The following is a 19,292-nucleotide window of genomic DNA, read 5'->3' as shown; positions in this document are numbered from 1 at the left end:
AACAGCAGCAAATGCTGACAGTTTAGGCTCAATGTTTGCATCTCACTCTTTGGAACAGAGAAATGGAGCTTTTTCAGAACCTCCTGCTCGGGTTGAATGGAGTTATAGGGATTCCTTCCCTGTCTCTCCTCTCCTGGGCAATTTACTATAATGTTTCCAGGAGTGAAATTCCACCTGGATTTGACAGTCCATTGAAGCTTCGAGGTCTTCACTGTCTTACCATAATGGCATTCACTGTGGTAAGTTGGAGACTGGATGAGCTGTTAGCTGAGCCAGCAGGTCCTTTTTATGTTCTTATGGGAAAGGTGATTAAGAAATGTATTATTATTATTATTATTATTATTATTATTATTATTATTATTAGAGTTAATAATATGTATCTGTAGGCACCAGGCAAAAACATTTCTATATCTTTTAAAGGTGTTATTGGTGTGCTTTGTTCTTGTGTTCTTGCTTTCATTGTGTTTTGGGTTTTTATCTTGTATTTTTTTGCTGTGAACCACCCTTTGATCCTTCCATGAAGTGCAGTACAGTGGTACCTCGGGTTAAGTACTTAATTCGTTCTGAAGGTCTGTTCTTAACCTGAAACTGTTCTTAACCTGAAGCACCACTTTAGCTAATGGGGCCTCGAGCTGCTGCTGTGCCACCGGAGCACGATTTCTGTTCTCATCCTGAAGCAAAGTTCTTAACCCGAGGTACTGTTTCCGGGTTAGCAGAGTGTGTAATCGGAAGCGTATGTAACCCGAGGTACCACACTGTATATTTAATTAATAATATTAACAGTTATAATAATAACAGTTTATAGATTTAAATTATTCATATACTACTTAATCCAACATGCATATAGAAGGACACACATAGAGAGAAATAAATTATTCACACAAAGCCATATTTTGTTTGCATAATGGTTTCTTCAGGAAAGCACATATGGTCTCATAGCTGTAATGAGTATGGGTTGCTCGTGAGTAAGTTGCCGCCTCTCCTGGCTATGTTGCCTTGTTTAAACCTTTCTGTCTGGACAGCCCTTCACTTCGTGGCTGCCTTAGTCGCTAGCAGGATCCGTCAGTGGGCGTTTCTTAAACCTTTTCCAACATAAAAGTTGTTTGACGCCAAGTCTCCTCCTACTCTCCCTGCGCGGAAGCCTTCTGCACAGGGTGGGCGTGGGTAGCGGAGGACCCGTGCTCTCCCCGCTGGTGTCCGGTGAAGAGTCCTGGAGCCCTCTCGCCGATTCCCCCATCTGCCCCCCTTTATCTCTGGTGTTGCGCTGATTTGCTTCCCCATCTGCTGAGCTGCCTCTCTCCCTGCTGGGCCCTTCTCCAGCATCATTTGAGAGCCTCCCCTCCGCCTCTAGCTCCGATGTCAGTTCCCTGACAATAGCCAAGCAACGAGGCTGGAAACCCTGGGCGGGTAGAGAACTGAAGGTAAGTGTGGGAAAATGAGAAGGATTCACTCATCCCTGCCTGTGACTACTGGGAGTTGCAGTCTCACAGCATGTAGAGCAGTGGTAGGCAACCTAAGGCCCATGGGCCGGATGCGGCCCAATCGCATTCTCAATCTGGCCCGTTGACGGTCTGGGAATCAGCACATTCTTACATGAGTAGAATGTGTCCATTTATTTAAATTCCCATTTATTGGGAATCTGCTTTTTTCCATTATATTATTCATTATTTCCTTTAGTGAGAGGACTTAATTTGACTTAATTTCTTATAATATTTAATTGGTATGCAATCAGGCCCTGGGGCCTTCCCATTCTTTCCTTGCTTAATCGCATCTATAATCTCTTCTTCTGATACTGGTTTTTTCTAGTTGTTCTCTTCTTTCTTGGGAAATTGCCCTCAGTTTATGTTTTCTTATCTTCTCCTCATTTTCTTTCTTATATAGTTCTTTGTAAAATTTAAGGAAAACGTTCCTTATTTCTTTGGGATTATCTAGCATTTCATTATTGTCTTTTATTGTATTTATGATCTGTCCTTGTTTTTTCTTTAGTTGCCAAGCTAACCATTTTCCAGTTTTGTTTGTTGATTCAAAATTTTGCTGTTTTAGTAGTTTAATTTTCCATTCCACCTCCTGATTTATAATCATAGTTTCATTTGCAACAATTTACTTGCTTGTTTTACTTTGGGGTCCTCTGGTTTCCTAACCATCTGGTTTTCTATATCTTTTATTTTATTTAATATTTCTACTTTATTATTTCCCCTTTCCCTATTTTGGATACAATTCAGTTGCAGGAATAATAATAATAATAATAATAATAATAATAATAATAATTTTAATTGATATCCCGCCCTCCCCAGCCGAAGCCGGGCTCAGGGCGGCTAACAATAAAACAGTATAAAAGTACAGCATAAACAACACTCTATTTTTTTTATAAGATATTTATTAAGGTTTTCAAAATATTACAAAATAAAAATAGAAAAAAGAAAAATACAAAATGAAAATAGTTAAAAACAAGTCAATCTTTCCATCACTTATTTTTCATTAGCTTGTTTCCCGGACCTCCTCACGCCTCCCTTTTTTGTATTCCAGTTCAGTTTGTTGGTTCAGCAAATCCTTCCCCTAGCATAAACAACACTCTAAAATCATTCATTATAAAATTAATTAATTCAAGCCACTGGCAACCATTGGGCCAGAGCTCTGCGAAGATTGCTGAGGGAGGGAGTCAGGCTGTGCCCTGGCCAAAGGCCTGGTGGAACAGCTCTGTCTTGCAGGCCCTGCGGAAAGATGTCAAGTCCCGCAGGGCCCTGGTCTCTTGTGACAGAGTGTTCCACCAGATCGGAGCCACAGCCGATAAAGCCCTGGCTCTTGTTGAGGCCAGCCTAACTTCTCTGTGGCCTGGGACCTTCAAGATGTTTTTATTTGAAGACCATAAGTTTCTCTGTGGGGCATACCAGGAGAGGCGGTCCCGTAGGTACGAGGGTCCTAGGCCGTATAGGGCTTTAAAGGTTAAAACCAGCACCTTAAACTTGATCCTGTACTCCACCGGGAGCCAGTGCAGCTGGTATAGCACCGGGTGAATGTGATCTTGCAGCGAAGACCTCGTAAGGAGTCTCGCTGCAGCATTCTGCACCCGCTGGAGTTTCTGGGTCAGTCTCAAGGGCAGCCCCACGTAGAGCGAGTTACAATAATCCAGTCTGGAGGTGACCGTCGCGTGGATCACAGTGGTTAGGTCAGGGTGAGAGAGGTAAGGAGCCAACTGCTTAGCTTGGCAGAGATGGAAAAATGCCGCCTTTGTTATAGCTGCAATCTGCGCCTCCATGGAAAGGGAGGTGTCGAAGATTACACCCAAACTCTTAACGGACGGTGCTGGCACTAATTGCACCCCCGCAAGAGATGGGAGTTGCCCCCCCAATCCCATATCGCCCCGTCCCAGCCACAGGACCTCTGTCTTCAAAGGATTTAGCTTCAACCGGCTCCCACGTAACCATCCAGCCACAGCTTCCAAACATCTGGTCAGTGTGTCTGGGGCCGAGTCAGGATGGCCATCCATCAACAGATAGAGTTGGGTGTCATCGGCATACTGATGGCAACCCAGCCCAAAACTCTGAACAAGCTGGGCGAGGGGGAGCATAAAGATGTTGAAAAGCATCGGGGAGAGTATCGCACCCCGAAGTACTCCACACACCAAGGAGTAGCGCGATGACAATTCCCCCCCAAGCGCCACCCTCTGTCCCCGACCAGAGAGAAACGAGTGCAGCCATTGAAGGACTGTGCCCTGGATCCCCACGTTGGCAAGGCGGTGGTCCAGAAGTTCATGATCGACCATGTCGAAAGCTGCTGACAGATCTAGAAGAATCAGCAGCCCCGACCCGCCTCGATCCAGCTGTCTACGAAGATCATCTGTTAGGGCAACCAGAGCCGTCTCGGTCCCATGACCAGTGCGGAAGCCGGACTGGAATGGATCCAGAGCCGATGTTTCATCCAGAAACCCACCAAGCTGTTCAGCAACCGCTCTCTCAATCACCTTACCCAGGAACGGAAGATTCGAAACCGGGTGGTAATTGGATAGATCTAAAGGATCTAATGTTTTCTTTAAGAGCGGGCACACCACTGCCTCCTTCAGTTCCCCTGGGAATGTCCCCGTGCCAAGGAACAAATTGATAATATCCCCCAGGAGGGCCCGCACCTTGTCTGGACATGCTCTAATCAGCCAAGACGGGCACGGGTCGAGAGGACAGGTGGTGGGCTTTCCAGCTCGGAGGAGTCTGTCCACATCAGCTGGGGATATCCAGTCGAAGTGGTCCAATACTGGACCCGAGGACAGTCGAGGGGCCTCCAGTTCCTTTATTGTATCCAAATTGGCAGGGAGGTCATGGCGGAGCAACAAGACCTTCTCTGCAAAAAAGCTCGCAAATGCCTCACAGCTGAGTGTCAAATTGTTATTTAAATTTGGCTGTCCCTCAAGGGACGTTAAAGACCTGATTATACTAAATAATTGTGCTGGGCGAGAGCTAGCGGATGCAATGGAGGCCGAGAAGTATGACTTCTTAGCAGCCTTCGCCGCCATCTCGTAGGTTTTCATAAAAGCCCTATAAGATGTTCTTGAGGCTCTGTCACGGGCACCCCACCATACTTGCTCTAGCCGTCTGAGGTCCCGGTTCATTTTCCGGAGCTCCACGGTAAACCAGGGAGCCCGGTTTCTGCGGGGTCACAGAGGGCACTTAGGTGCGATCTCATCGATGGCTGCCAGGAGCTGGGTATTCCAGCTCTCAACAAGCTCAGTCAATGAGTCGCCAGGGGGAGCAAGGTCCCGCAAGGCTTGGCGGAATCTGTCAGGGTCCATCAGCCTCTGCCGGCGAGCCCAAATCGGCTCGCCACCTAAGCAGGGTGGGGGTGGAAAGTCAATCCTGGCTTTCAGAGCGTAGTGATCAGACCATGGCACCTTCATCGAAGGAGACATGATCACATCTATACCTATGCCAAAGATCAAATCCAGCGTGTGGCCTGCTTGATGGCCCAAAACAAACTGGGAGATCCCTAGTGTCGCCATGGAAGACACCAGGTCCAGAGCCTGTGAGGAGGGAGTGGCATCAGCATGGATGTTGAAGTCCCCCAATACCAATAGGTTAGGGAACTCCAAGGCCCAGCCGGCCACCGCCTCCAATAGGCCTGACAGGGTGGCTGCTGGTGCACTAGGTGGCCGGTACACCAGCCAGACAGCCAAGCTCTCCTCGGAGCCCCACACTAGGCCAACACATTCAATGCCGGGGATCGATGGTGATGGTAGAGCCCTGAAAGGACAATCTTCCCGGATTAATAATGCCACCCCTCCCCCCCGGCCCACAGTCCGCGACTGGTGGAGGACGGAGAAACCCGGGGGCGCCATCTCTCGTAAGGTAACTGTTGCCCCTTCGCGCACCCTGGTCTCCGTCACACAAGCCAGGTCGACCCCCTGCGAGATAAAGAAATCTCGCAGGGTGGCGGTTTTATTGCCTATAGACCTAGCATTGCACAGCACCAGTGACGGAGGTGAGTAATCCTTGCTCACCCTACCCTCGTCCCTCGGGATGGGGCGCAGGTTGGAAGGGGTACGAGCGTATCCATATCTCAATCCCCTTCGCCTATAACATCTGCCCCCACCGCCATACCTCCCTCTCCCCTCCACGGTAGCAATCCCAGGCCTCATAGTAGCCTCCATTGATGGCAATTAATGTTATTCTTTCGCAGCCTAAAACAATAAAACCTTAAAACAATAAAAACAAAAAACAAAAACAACCCAGAAAGCAATAAAACGATACAAATAAAAACTGCAAAAATTACAAATTCATCAAAATCTAACAAATTCCCAAGCCCACCCAAACATCCATCCTACCCCCATATATAAAAAATCTAAAGGGAAAGGAAAATATTTTTTTAAAAAACATGTTAAAAAGAACTCTGCACCCCTCCAGGTCCTCCTGGGCAGTAGCAGCATCAGTGGCAACAACCATCCTTGTGAGGCCCCACCCTGGGCCAGATAGTAAGTGGCAGGAGCAGTCCTTGTGAGGCCTGTCAGGCCCTCCCTGGGCCAGGTGGTAAGTGGCAAGAAGGAGCAGGGCCCTCAGGCACTCACACAGGGGAGGCAAGCCGCAAGCAGTCCTTGTGAGGCTTCAGGCCCCGCCCCAGGCCAGATGGTAAGTGGCAAGAGCAGGGCCCTCAGGCACTCACCACAGGGGAGTCTTCCTGGGCAGCAGGCAGCAAGCAGCAAGCAGTCCTTGTGAGGCTTCAGGCCCCGCCCCAGGCCAGATGGTAAGTGGCAAGAGCAGGGCCCTCAGGCACTCACCACAGGGGAGTCTTCCTGGGCAGCAGGCAGCAAGCAGCAAGCAGAATCCTCCATAATAGCTTTACTTGCATCCCAGACTACATTTATGTCTGTACCTTTATTTAGGTTTAATTCAAAGTATGTACCGTATTTTTCGCCCTATAGGACGCACTTTTTCCCCTCCAAAAATGAAGGGGAAATATGTGTGCGTCCTATGGGGCAAATGCAGGCGAATGCAGGTGCGCACCGACCCCTCTCGCTCTCCAGGGTTCAGGAAGCTATCCGCAAACCTTCGGAGCATGGCGGGAGTGCCCACCACGCTCCGAAGGCTTGCGGATAGCAGCCTGCAGCCCGAAGCCCGGGGAGCGCTGTGCAGGGCACCTCGGGCTTCGTGCAGATATCGGGCAGCCCCACAAACTCGGGGGACAGCGGGGAGGTGCAGCGCGCCTTCCCACTGTTCCCCGACCTTGTTCTGAGGCTGGCGCTGGGAGAAGCGCGCTTCTCCCCAGCACCAGCCCCACAAGCTCGGGGGACAGCGGGGAGGCAGAGCGCCGCCATCCAGCTATTCCCCGACCTGGTTTTCCCCGACTCATGTCAGAAGCCTTGGAAATCTTGGGCCAGGAAGTGCACACAGCTCCCACCATTCCTGACTATTGGGTTAAGCTGTGTGGTGATGTTTTGAACTTCAGTCAACAAACACCTGGGGTATGTAAAACTGAAGAGCCTTACATGGAGCTGGATGGTTCGGTGGCTGGACTTGAAATTCCTGAATAGGGCACCACTAATTGTGTCAACCTCACCCATAAAATTGTTCTTGGTGTTCTGATGGATATCACATCTACATGGAAGTCTGTGTTCTAATTGTGAAACAGTTCATCAACCAACCTACAACTGGCTGTTTATAGATACCACTGGTGGAGTTAAACAGCAGCAAATGCTGACAGTTTAGGCTCAGTGTTTGCATCTCACTCTTTGGAACGGAGAAATGGAGCTTCTTCAGAGCCTGCTGCTGGCGTTGATTGGAGTTATAGGGATTCCTTCCCTGTCTCTCCTCTCCTGGGCGATTTACTATGATCTTTCCAGGAGTGAAATTCCACCTGGATTTGACAGTCCATTAAAGCTTCGAGGTCTTCACTGTCTTGCCATAATGGCATTCACTGCGGTAAGTTGGGGACTGGATGAGCCGTTAGTTGAGCCAGCAGGTCCTTCTTATGTTCTTATGGGAAAGGTGATTAAGAAATGTATTATTATTATTAGAGTTAATAATACTTATCTGTAGGCACCAGGCAAAAACATTTCTATATCTTTTAAAGGTGTTATTGGTTTGCTTTGTTCTTTCATTGTGTATTTTGGGTTTTTATCTTGCATTTTTTTGCTGTGAACCACCCTGAGATCCTTTCAAGAAGGGCAGTATATTTATTTAATTAAAAATAATAAATAACAGTTTATATATTTAAGTAATTCATATACTGCTGAATCCAACATGCATAATGAAATCAGTAAAATCAATGAATTCACTTGACGATGTAATGAAGATATTATCACTTTCAACAAGGGCTTCCTTTCAGCCTATAGAAGGACACACATATAGAGAAAAAGCCATATTTTCTTTACGTCATGGTTTCTCCAGGAAAGCACATATTGCCTCATAGGCAAGCAAGGAGATTGTGGATTGTTTCTCCAAAGCTTAGCTTGTTTCCCAGCTTCTTTTGCCTCTGTACTTTGGCGGGTGTTTAGGTTGGGGTGACCAATTCTAAGCTGACCAATTGAAATTAATGGACTTGGCTAACATGTGCTCATTCATTTCAATTGGTCTACTTTAAATAGGACTTATTTGGATACCACCCACTGTGAATAGGTTGCAAATGTGGGCACTATTTTCATGAGACTTTTCCTTTGCCCAACAGGGGAAGTGTCTTGAGCTGCTGGGTGTCTGCAGACAGGTTGCTGTTATCCGCTTCCTCCAGAGTTTCTGGAATCCAAGAGCGGATCCCAGCCTCTCTTCCAAAGATCTGCATTTCGATGGGGTGCCTGTGAGGGTTTATCAGCCCAAAACACCATCTGCTGGCCCAAGGAAAGGATTTGTGTTCTTCCATGGAGGTGCTGGGATGGTTGGGAGCATCGGTAAGAGATTAAAGCTGTGAGCCTATGAACACTTACCTATAGGCAAGCCCCATTGAACTCAAATAAGCCAATGTAGAATCCTAGAAATGTTGTGAAACCTCTATTGTCAAACCTCCAGTCAAAGAGAGCCCGCCACCTCCCAAGCAAGGCGGTTCCCTGTCAAACAACTCTTACCATGTTTAATTGGAATCTCCTTTCTGGGTAGAAGTGCTTCAGATATCATTCAAAGAGAGGTTTACAGGGCTGAAATACAAGAGTGTTGGTGGTAGTTCCTGAAGAGACAAGGGGCACACGTGTGCTTTGGATTTGCATATGTTAATTTATACACATGGACCCTCTTGTTCTCATGGCTTCGCAGATCCCACCTCTCTAGTGGTCAATGGTCAGGGAACCGGGGAGCTGCACTCCAGCAAGCAGCCCCTGGGGCAGGGACAGATGCCCCCCACTGCTGATACTGACTCATTCCTTTCATAAAATTCATATAACACTTGATTTCATAGAACCTCAAATAGGTTCACAAATATGTATCTAATAGGTTGCTGTTCCTGATTGCTCTGCTTACCAACCCAGCCACCCTCCCACCCCTGGCCACCCCCTCATTTACACCTGACCAAATCCCACACCCACCCACCACACCCACATGTGTTAATTTATACACAGTGATAATTAATACATAGGTCAACTTTCCGAAACCCATAACCCGAAACTGGGCCTCTGCCAGGTTTCCATCTCAGAAAACCAATCACAATTTTACAAGTTGGCAAATAGCAGTGCCACTTTCAGAAACACAAAGCAACAAACTTCTTATCAGAGCTCCCCAAATCGCCTGCCATCACACCCGAAATTTCCCCATGCAGGTGAGCAGAGTGCTGTTGCAGACAGGCTCTCTTGTGGGCTTCCTGCTGACATCTGGTTGGCCTTGGGGAGAACACAAGGCTGGGCTGGCTGGGTCTTTGGCCTAATCCAGAATGGCTCTTTCCCATCTCTTAGGGACAATATGAGTGGTTGAGAGAACTGGACTTGCACCAGGTTTCATCTCGCAAGACCAATGGCAATGTAACAGGTTGGCAGTTAACAAGTCCCATTCAGTAGCCTTCCATTGCAACAGCCTATGAAGCAGGAACTGTGGGAGGAAGGAAGGCTAGGATCAAGTTACACATGAAGAAATTGGGAGTCAGGAGACTGGTGACAGCTTGCTATTGCTATTGCTACAGACATTCATATTTGGGGGAATAGGGGCACCTGTGCCCCTCCAAGATCTTGCTTCCTGGAATACAACTCCCATGCTCCCTCACTTCAACGGCTAGACAGATTTCTTCTAAGGTGGAATTTGGGAGTTTCTTACAACAAGTTTGTTTTTCCTGTTTTTCCTGTCTCTGAAAATTGCAATAGGTTTGCAAATATGAACACAAACGATAACATGTTAAGTAAATGAAAGCTTGCAACTCATGGATCTGTGTGCAATGATCTCAGGCAGACAAACAGCTCCGGTAAGAATTAATGAGCCTCTGGAAGATTTATGTACGTTTATTTACAGTTCAAAATCACAGGATGTAGCAGTGCCACTTTCAGAAACACAAAACAACAAACTTGTTATCAGAGTTCCCCAAGTCGCCTGCCATCATGCCCCAAAATTTCCCATGCAGGTGAGCAGAGTGCTGTTGCAGACAGGTTCTCTTTGTGGGCCTCCTGCTGACATCTGGTTGGCCTTGGGGAGAACACAAGGCTGGGCTGGCTGGGTCTTTGGCCTAATCCAGAATGGCTCTTTCCCATCTCTTAGGGACAATATGAGTGGTTGAGAGAACTGGACTCACACCAGGTTTCATCTCACAAGACCAATTGCAATGTAATAGGTGGGCAGTTAACAAGTCCCATTCAGTAGCCTTCCATTGCAACAGCCTATGAAGCAGGAACTGTGGGAGGAAGGTAGGCTAGGATTAAGTGACACATGAAGAAATTGGGAGTCAGGAGACTGGTGACACAACCTCTTGCAAGAGCTTGCTATTGCTACAGATATTCATATTTGGGGGAATGGGGGCACCTGTGCCCCTCCAAGATCTTGCTTCCTGGAATAAAACTCCCATGCTCCCTCACTTCAACAGCTAGGCAGATTTCTTCTAAGGTGGAGATTTGGGAGGTTCTTATAACAAGTTTGTTTTTCCTGTCTCTGAAAATTGAAATAGGTTTGCATATATGAATACAAACGATAACATCTTAATTCAATGAAAGCTTGCAACTCATAGATCTGCGTGTAATGATCTCAGGCAGGCAAAGAGGTCTGATAAGAATTAATGAGCCTCTGGAAAATTTATGTACGTTTATTTACAGTTCAAAATCACAGAGCATGCCAAATGCCTGTCATTCTCCGATACGAAGTGCTCAGTTTGAGTTTCCATTTCTCAGACAGCACAAAGGGAGACAAGATACGATCTTTCCCCTTTCCCCCTTACTTAGCATTTTCACCTTCTCCTCCATCCTGCTGCGAGGAGAATTTGGGCATCCTCCCCCCTCGCTGTCCAGCGAAGATTCCTCTGAGAGCTCTACTCTAGTATCCTCTTCCAGGACATCTCCCCCCCCCCCCCCAACATTCTGAAGCCGCAAACTCCCTGCCTTTGTTACCCTTCTGGCTTCATAAGACTGAGAAGGAAGGGGGGCCAAGTAAACCCACCCTTGCCTTGCCTGAGACTGCAATGTCTCTGTTATGTACTGAGTTGAATAGGATCCAAACTCCAGTAGTCTCATTGGTCCTAGAACAATAGGATTCAGAATGCAGCAGTCTGATTGGTCCTAGAACAATGCAGCAGTATGATTGGTTGGCAGGAACCACCCAATCATGCTCCAGATAGAAGTGAATCCACAACCTGATTGGCTTACAGTAGAATTCCGGAATTAGCCAATCATGTGCAGCCCATTGTGTAAATAATGTATATAAGGCAGATACTTTGAGGGGACATTCATTCATTCCTCCTCACCACTATGAGCTGAATAAAGAGCATGAAATCACTTTGCGACTCTGAGTATATTTCAGTCTCATTCTCAGAGTCAGCCTCATTCTCAGAATCAGACCCCTCCCAAGCGTCTCACCCTGCTGGATCCCCGACACCATGCCCCATATCTCTTAAGTTGAAGATTTGTTTGTGTCTGGGGGAGGGGTTGGGAGGTTGTAATTTTGTTCAATTTGTTTTTATATGTGAACCTATTTAATTTGCAGTTTGGGAAGCAATTTGTGAACCCAAAGTCAGTCTCTGATGCTTACAATGCAGCTCTCTAGCAATGGGATGTTCACAGGGCATAAAAAGGCTTATGTCAGTGAATATTGCATGTACCAATATTGTATGAAAGGGAAGATTTCTTTGCAAAAAATGTGCTTTTTAAGGCAAGATTGGAGGCAGCAGTGCTTCTGCCTAGCAGTTGCTGGAAACCCTGGGCAGGTAGAGAATTGAAGGTAAGTGTGACATCCCTGCCTGTGATTACTGGGAGTTGCAGTCTCACAGCATCTAGAGCAGGGGTAGGCAAACTAAGGCCTGTGGGCCGGATGCGGCCCAATCACCTTCTCAATCCGCCCCGTTGACGGTCTGGGAATCAGTGCGTTTTTACATGAGTAGAATGTGTGCCTTCATTTAAAATGCATCTCTAGGTTATTTGTGGGGTCTGCCGGGTGTTTTTACAAGAGTAGGATGTGTGCTTTTATTTAAAATGCATCTCTGGGTTATTTGTGGGGCATAGGAATTCGTTCATCCCCCCCCCCATATAGTCTGGCCCATCACATGGTCTGAGGGACGGTGGACCGGCCCACGGCTGAAAAAGGTTGCTGATCCCTGATGTAGAGCAATGGAAGCCAAAGGTGTCATCCTTCGGGTTCTGCTGTGACTTATGTCCATGCATTTCAGTGGGACTTCTGTGAATGCATCACCCCTGGGTTGTGAAACAGCTTCCTTTCGTTACGTATATCTTCCACATAATTGCTTCCCAATTTTGAATTTCCCTCCCAACTTGCTAGCATTCTATGAAGATGTCTGCAGCAAGATTGCCAAGGAGACTGATTCAGTGGTTGTGTCTGTTGGGTGAGTAAACACAACCCCATGGCCTTTTGTAGGGAAGGAGTGTAGGGGCCCAGCATGCTGCTGTATTTCAGGCTGGCATCCCTGGCCATACTCCCTGCAGGAGAAAGAGACTCCCCACGAAAGCTGTCAACATTCTGTTCTGTGATTGAAAATCAGAGCTTCATGTGCTTAAGACATGAACACGCTCGCTTTTGTGGGGGGACTATGAACTGGGCATAAGGCCTTGCACAGCACCCCTAACCAGGGCCTCCAGATCAGCCTCAACTTGGAGACCACCTGTAATGGTTCTAGGGGTTGCTCGTGCGTAAGCAGGTGCCTATCTCCCTGGCTGGGTGCAAGCACCTGGCTGGGCTGCCAAAGTGAACCTCTTCTGTCCGGACAGCCACTCACCCGTGGCTGACTCAATCGCTGGCAGAATCTGTGAGTGGGCGTTTCTTAAACTTCTTCCAGCAAAGAAGTTCTTTGACGCCTAGTCTCCGCCTACCCTCTCTGTGCGAAAGCCTTCTGTGCAGGGATGGCATGGGCAACGGAGGACCCCTACTCTCCCCGCTGGTCCCAGGCAAGGAGTCATGGGACCGCCTCGCCACTTCCCCCACCTGCCCCCCTTCTCCACTGGTGCTACACTGATTCTCTTCCCCAGAAGATGGGCTACTCCTCTCAATCCCTGGACGCTCTCTGGAATCCCTCTGGCTTTTGCGCTCCCCCTCCAGTACTGATGGCAGTTCCCTGACACCACCCAACCCAGATCCAGCCTGGAATCAATCTGGGAGTGGGGCTAATGTTCAGTTAGGGCTTTTAAATGTATACTCAGGAAGAGACTGGGAAACGCCCCTTGCATCTAAACAGGAGGAGGAGGGAAAGTTGCAAGTGGCAAATGGTCTTCCACCAGCTGGATCCAATCCTGCACGGTTCTTCTTCCCCAGCGTTCCCTACACTCTTTTGCTAGCTGTTAAAGTCGGCTTTTTAAGGGCATAAGCCAGCTAACTTTCACCTGCACTGTATCTGCTACAACTGATCCAGCAGGCTCTTCTTGTAATTCTATGTGATCATGAATGTGTTTGGAAAAGATTCTGGAAGTTTACCTTTTTAATTCTGTTTTATTCTGCAGCTACCGCCTGTCTCCTGAGCATCTTCCTCCCGCTCAGTACAAGGACTGCCTTGCTGCTACCATACACTTAATTCAAAATGCAGCTTCCCATGGGGTGGATCCTTCCAAGATCATTGTTGGTGGGGACAGTGCGGGGGGCAATTATGCTTGTGTTGTTGCCCAGAAATTGGTGGAGAGATCAGACCTTCCAAAGCTACGGGCTCAAGTGCTCATCTATCCTTTGACACAGGCTATGGACTTCAACCTGCCTTCCTATCAGCAGAACAGTTCAGTGCCCATCCTGTTCCGGGAAAACGTTGTTTACTTTGGCCTGAAGTACTTTGGAAAGGACCCTTCTTTGTTAGGCCAGGTCCTGCCAGATTCAATGAGGCTGAAATATGGGAAATGGGTGAGTCCAGACAACCTTCCAGAGAGATTTAAGGGGAGAGGCTACAAACAAGTCCCATTTGCTCCTTATGAACCTGAAGTCTATAGGCAATTGTCAGAGATATCAGAAGCCGATTTTTCTTGCCTTTTTGCTGAGGACACTGTCATCCAGAAGCTTCCTGAAACCCTAATTGTGAGCTGCGAGTACGATGTAGTACGAGATGACGCACTGCTGTACAAGAAACGTCTGGAGGACAATGGGGTGAAAGTCAGCTGGTTCCATGTTGAGAACGGGTTTCATGGGATGATAAACTTTTTCAAGGGATGCATCTTTGCATTCCCCACTGCAGCTGAATTAACGGACAGCATCGTAGACTTTGTCAAAAACTTATGAGAGGAAATCTCTTGAATTTGTGAGTCCTTTTCCCTTTAGTACACATTAGTTGGCTGGAGATCTGCACTGCTTATGCTGTTCTAGGCTGAATCAACAGAATTATAGTGTCCGGATCAAGAGAAGTAATAGTTCCACTCCATTTTGCCTTGACCAGGAGAACTGTGTCCAGTTCTGGGCACTACAATTTAATTAGGATAATTGATAAGCTGGAATTTGTGCAGAACAAGGAGATCGGGCTGATCAAGGGTCTGGAAACCAAGGTGACAGCAAACACTACAAAAAACTCAGTAGAGGCAATTAGAATAGGATCTATGAGTTGATCAACTTTCGAAGATTCCTCTGCTTAAAAAATATATCAAAGGAAAACCTATTGGTTCACATATTTTATCGATTTGTATTGATGTAAACCTCCACAAATGAATTTTGTATAGCTAACTATTTAGCTTTGTCTCTAGTATTTGTTATCTTATTGCTATGGTTAGTGGCTAATGCAAATAAAGTTTCTATCTAATCCTACTCAGAATAGAGCCTATTGCACAGAAAATGTAACATTGTTGGGGCCCAATTAAGTTTTAAGGAAGAGAATTCCAAAGAAGTGGCAACTTGAGTGCTCCAAGCACACAGTCCCACCATGTTTTATTGCAGGGATGTATGGCACCATCAACACATCTTTATCCAAAGTACAAAGTGACCAGGGTTGATGGGAGTGGGAAGAGCTGTCTTCTCAGATACCCTGTCCAGAACTATCCTATAAAGGACAGTGTATCTCCCCACTTTGTGGAATCAAGGTCTTGAAAGACATAACACCTATATCTTTGAATCTGTTTCAACTGCCATTCTTAATTTAGATGCAATAGAGTGATAGAGATGGGTATCAGCCTCATGTAGATGATCCCTCACAGCATCACTCCTGATAACAATTCCCAGCAGCTTCATAAAGATGTCTAATGGCATGGGGAACAATAGATGGGTGTCACCCACATGTAGATGATACCTCATTACCATCTCTCCTGATAACAACTCCCACCAGCTTAATAGGGATGTTCATATAACACGGAGCACCAACTTCTAGTTCCTAAGCCACCAAGCAGTGTCCTCACAGAAAGAGATGGTGTACAACAGAAATGTGTGACTGTGGCTCGTCTCCTGTTTGTCACGATACCTGATAAGGTTTTCTGATTGCCTTATCCTGCCAGTCTAGGCCATTCTTTTGAGATGGTAAATATCTTTGTTCTTGAGTCCAGTTCACAAGCCTACCCTATTCATACCTAAAATATGACCCTTTCTGCAGAGGAAATATTTGGGGCCATTACAAGTCACGATGTCTTCAGGATTGATCTCCTGTACTGTTTATGTCATGTGGTTTATGTACTTAATGTATCTTGTGCACTTATGAACATTCATTTTATTTATGACACTTTAGAATTCTTATAACAATTGCCATGATGTCTGCACTCTGCTTCCACGGTTGGAATGTTTCTCAATATCAGCCACTGAAAAGGAAACTGCTCTTGTTCCTGGGTCCTGTTTCTGGGTAGTGAACTAGCTGGGCCATGGCCCTGGTCCAGCAGGCGCTTCTTAAGTTCTTGTGCCCCCCAGAATATTTCTGAAATGACTCTAAAAACATAAGAGATTAGATTCACCTTCCTAGTTCTTATATGTGGTAATTATATTTTGCAGTGTGTGTTGAATTAGTCTCCTATTCCACGGTATAATATCTGCCCCAGTAAGGGTGGGTAGTCTGGAATTTTTTAAAAAATCTCCTCTATCCATCCTAAAAAATTCCTTCCATTTTTCAATCTGCCTTTAAAAATTGTTTCTGAGAGAATAAGATTAAGAGAACAAAGCCATCAAGAGCTCAGAAGTTTAACTTCCATTTCTGAGGTACAAAATGGTCACTGAAGGAGCTTCTCCACCCCCATCGTTCCCTTATTGCGAGAAGCGAAGTTAGAGGGAACCAGGAAGAGGGCCTTTCTCGGTAGTGGCACCCTCCCTGTGGAACTCTCTCCCTTCAGATGTCAAGTAAATGAACAACTATCTGACTTTTAGAAAGCATATGAAGGCAGCCCTGTATCAGGAAGTTTTTTAATGTTTGATGTTTGATATATGCTGTATGCTGCTCAGAGTGGCTGGGGAAACCAGCAAGATGGGCAAGGTATATTAATATATTAATATTAATATATTAATATATTAGTATATTAATATTAGTATTAATTTGCAACTCTGCTTCTGGTTTTTGGATTTCCAGGTTCTCTTTCTGGGTTTTGGGTTCTGGGCATGTACCCCTTTCTCTGTGGTAATTATATTTAAAGAGAGAGGGGGGGGGAGAGCACAAGATTCTGTGTGACAGCATTAACTGGTTGCATAGTACAGTGGTACCTTGGGTTACATACACTTCAGGTTACATACGCTTCAGGTTACAGACTCTGCTAACCCAGAAATAGTACCTCGGCTTAAGAACTTTGCTTCAGGATAAGAACAGAAATTGTGGTGCTTCAGGTTAAGAACAGTTTCAGGTTAAGAACAGACCTCCAGAACGAATTAAGTACTTAACCTGAGGTACCACTGTATTTTGGATGCACCATTCCCACAATATGGGTGTATCCTGAGTTTTTTAAATAGCCTCCCAAGTACGGTAACTCTGGATTACACTTCACATGGTGGACCTGCAGATTAGGTAAGACTATAAAAGCAGTCCTGCAGGATCAGATAAAAAGCCTCTCCCAGGAACAAGATGAATTCAGCCACCTACTTTAGTGGAACAATGTGTGTTGAATGTGGGTGCATGTAGAAACATTTTACTCTTAGGAGATCACACCACATTTTCCCATGAGCTCTGGGCAGATTCCTGCCACAGTCTGAGCAATTTATGTATTCAATAAACATTTGCCATATGTTATAAAAGGAATATGGGTTGTGTTTGCCTTTTGCCGCTCTCGCCTGGCATGTTAGTTTCTCAGCCAGTGCTATACCAGTGAACCCTGTTTCCCACAGCAGCAAAAAAGCTGCCTTTGTGAAGCCTCTGGGCAAGTGCTAGGATAGAATTTATATGTCGCAATTCCTTTTGTAAAGGAAATTGCAAACAGGTTGCTGTAGCTCAATGAGCAACATATCCTCATCCTCCTTTTACCTTATGTAAAATCACAATGCTTGCTTTTCTTTGCTGCTGTCACTAGAGGTCAGAAAGGAAATGTTGATTAAACCCAGGGCTTTTTCTTCTTCTTTTTTCCTTTTTGCAGTCATTGCTCACCAGAGCTCAGCTCTGGCACCTGTCAGGTGGGCACCACTGCCATTCTAAAAGAACAAGGGAGAAGTTCGTGATGAGCTCTGGCACCCCCTTTTCCTAGAAAAATACCATTGATTAAACCCACATTAAATCCTAACTTTCTGATTTAAAGCACCAAACATTTTAGATCAGAAGGAACATGGAATTTTAAGAAAGTGCTGTAGGTGCCAGTCACAAAATGAATGCCAAATAACAATAACAATAACAGTTTACCACATTTTAATGAACAGAAAATATAGAGTTGTATCCCATACCTTCCAACATTGCTCAGTTGAAAACAAAGGCTTTCTATTCTACAACAGTATCACCGCCTGAGCATTTCCCCCTGGTAAAGTACAAAAGTCATTGCGTGGACAGGTGGAGTCCCCCAAACCCTGGGCGGCCCCTGTGTGGAATAATGACTCAAGACAATGTGCTATGGGATTAAAATTGGCCGCAACCTTATTATATTTCAGGTGTGGGTAGACCTTGGCTCAACCATTGGGCGTTTATCCCTCCCAGTCCCCCACCGGGCATCTGGGGAACATCAGGGTTATCCAGTGGGGGGGGGATGGGCTGGCTCTGGAGAACATATGTTCAAGCAGAGAGAGCCCACCCCCGTTATGCCGCCGTTGCAGGGGAGAGCAATGACGACCTCTAGGCATACAGTCAAAGCCTCCTCTCAAAAAAACCCCTTTAACGGGGAATCCTGGTATTGCCGCCACAAAGAGGAAGGGGGCGTGGGTCACCGCTGCACGCCCCCATCATTCAGGGAAGATAGATTAAAGGTTTCTGCCCAAGGCCTGATACCGCCAAAGTTGTGACGGGAAAGGCAAACCTGCCATTGCAGGGGAATTCTTTTCCGGCCCTTCAACAGCGACCCTGACGTAGCAGCGCCCGTTGTAGGGTATGGTTTTCTAGGCTTCCATATGCCCTTCTTCCCTCCACAGCCTGTCCAAGCTTTTCACAAAAGGTTTCCACAATTTAACAGGAGACAGAATATTCCATCAAACACTGATTAGAAAAACGTTGCACCACCCAAATTTAATCCTTTGATATGATGGCATATGGATATGATGGCATAAATGAATGTTTCCTTTTTTATAATAATTTTTATTGAGTTTTCCATTTAACAATCCAATCGTATCACATTAATTATTCCAAGTTATACCAATACAAATCATAAAGTCCAAATATTTTGCCAAATTATAAATTTTTGTTGGGGGTTCCCATGCTTCGAGTTCAGTAGGGTCCAATCATCTCATATTTGTGCTGCTTTTAGTGTTCACCAGTCCCCTCTTCCAATCTTCTTAATGTTATCCTTTTTCTTCTTAATAGCCTCTGAGTTGTTTCCACAGGCGAGTTAAAGTAAACAATATTATACTTCTGTGTGAACTTTGTAAGGCTCTCCCTTTTTAAAAAACTGGTAAGTCTTTTGTTTGCAGTAAATCTTAACACGCTGATCCAAAAGTCCTCCTCGGGTGGCAGACGCCATTTTTTTCAGTTCCAATGAAATAAAATCTAGGCATTTGCTCATTAATTTTCCCAGACAATTTGCACCATAAATTAGCCTTTCCAGGGGAGATGTGCCTGGAAACTTAGAGTACAAACATGATAACAGAGTAAAGGCTTGCCTCCCCCTATGGCTATTAATCTCACAACATAGTGTGTCTCATAATGGCGGATCCCGATTAAAAACTGCGTCACAGGAGAGCCTTTTATTTTCTTCCCAG

General features: G+C 46.0%; 1 protein-coding gene across 1 annotated transcript; it reads left to right on the top strand.

The window, feature by feature from the left end:
• The first annotated feature begins 6,864 nt into the window (after positions 1-6,864).
• LOC308482744 (arylacetamide deacetylase-like 4) lies at positions 6,865-14,755 on the top strand. The gene is made up of 4 exons (XM_081016220.1): positions 6,865-7,400; positions 8,146-8,362; positions 12,363-12,426; positions 13,535-14,755. Exons 1-4 carry the CDS (start codon positions 7,224-7,226, stop codon positions 14,292-14,294), a joined length of 1,218 nt encoding a protein of 405 aa, XP_080872346.1. The 5' UTR covers positions 6,865-7,223; the 3' UTR covers positions 14,295-14,755.
• The last annotated feature ends 4,537 nt before the right edge of the window (positions 14,756-19,292 follow it).

Source organism: Podarcis pityusensis (genome assembly GCF_964106645.2).
Source record: "Podarcis pityusensis genome assembly, chromosome: 8".
NCBI classification, from domain to species: domain Eukaryota; kingdom Metazoa; phylum Chordata; class Lepidosauria; order Squamata; family Lacertidae; genus Podarcis; species Podarcis pityusensis.
Note: the sequence above shows the minus strand (reverse complement) of the source record. Positions and strands in the feature narration are given on the sequence as shown.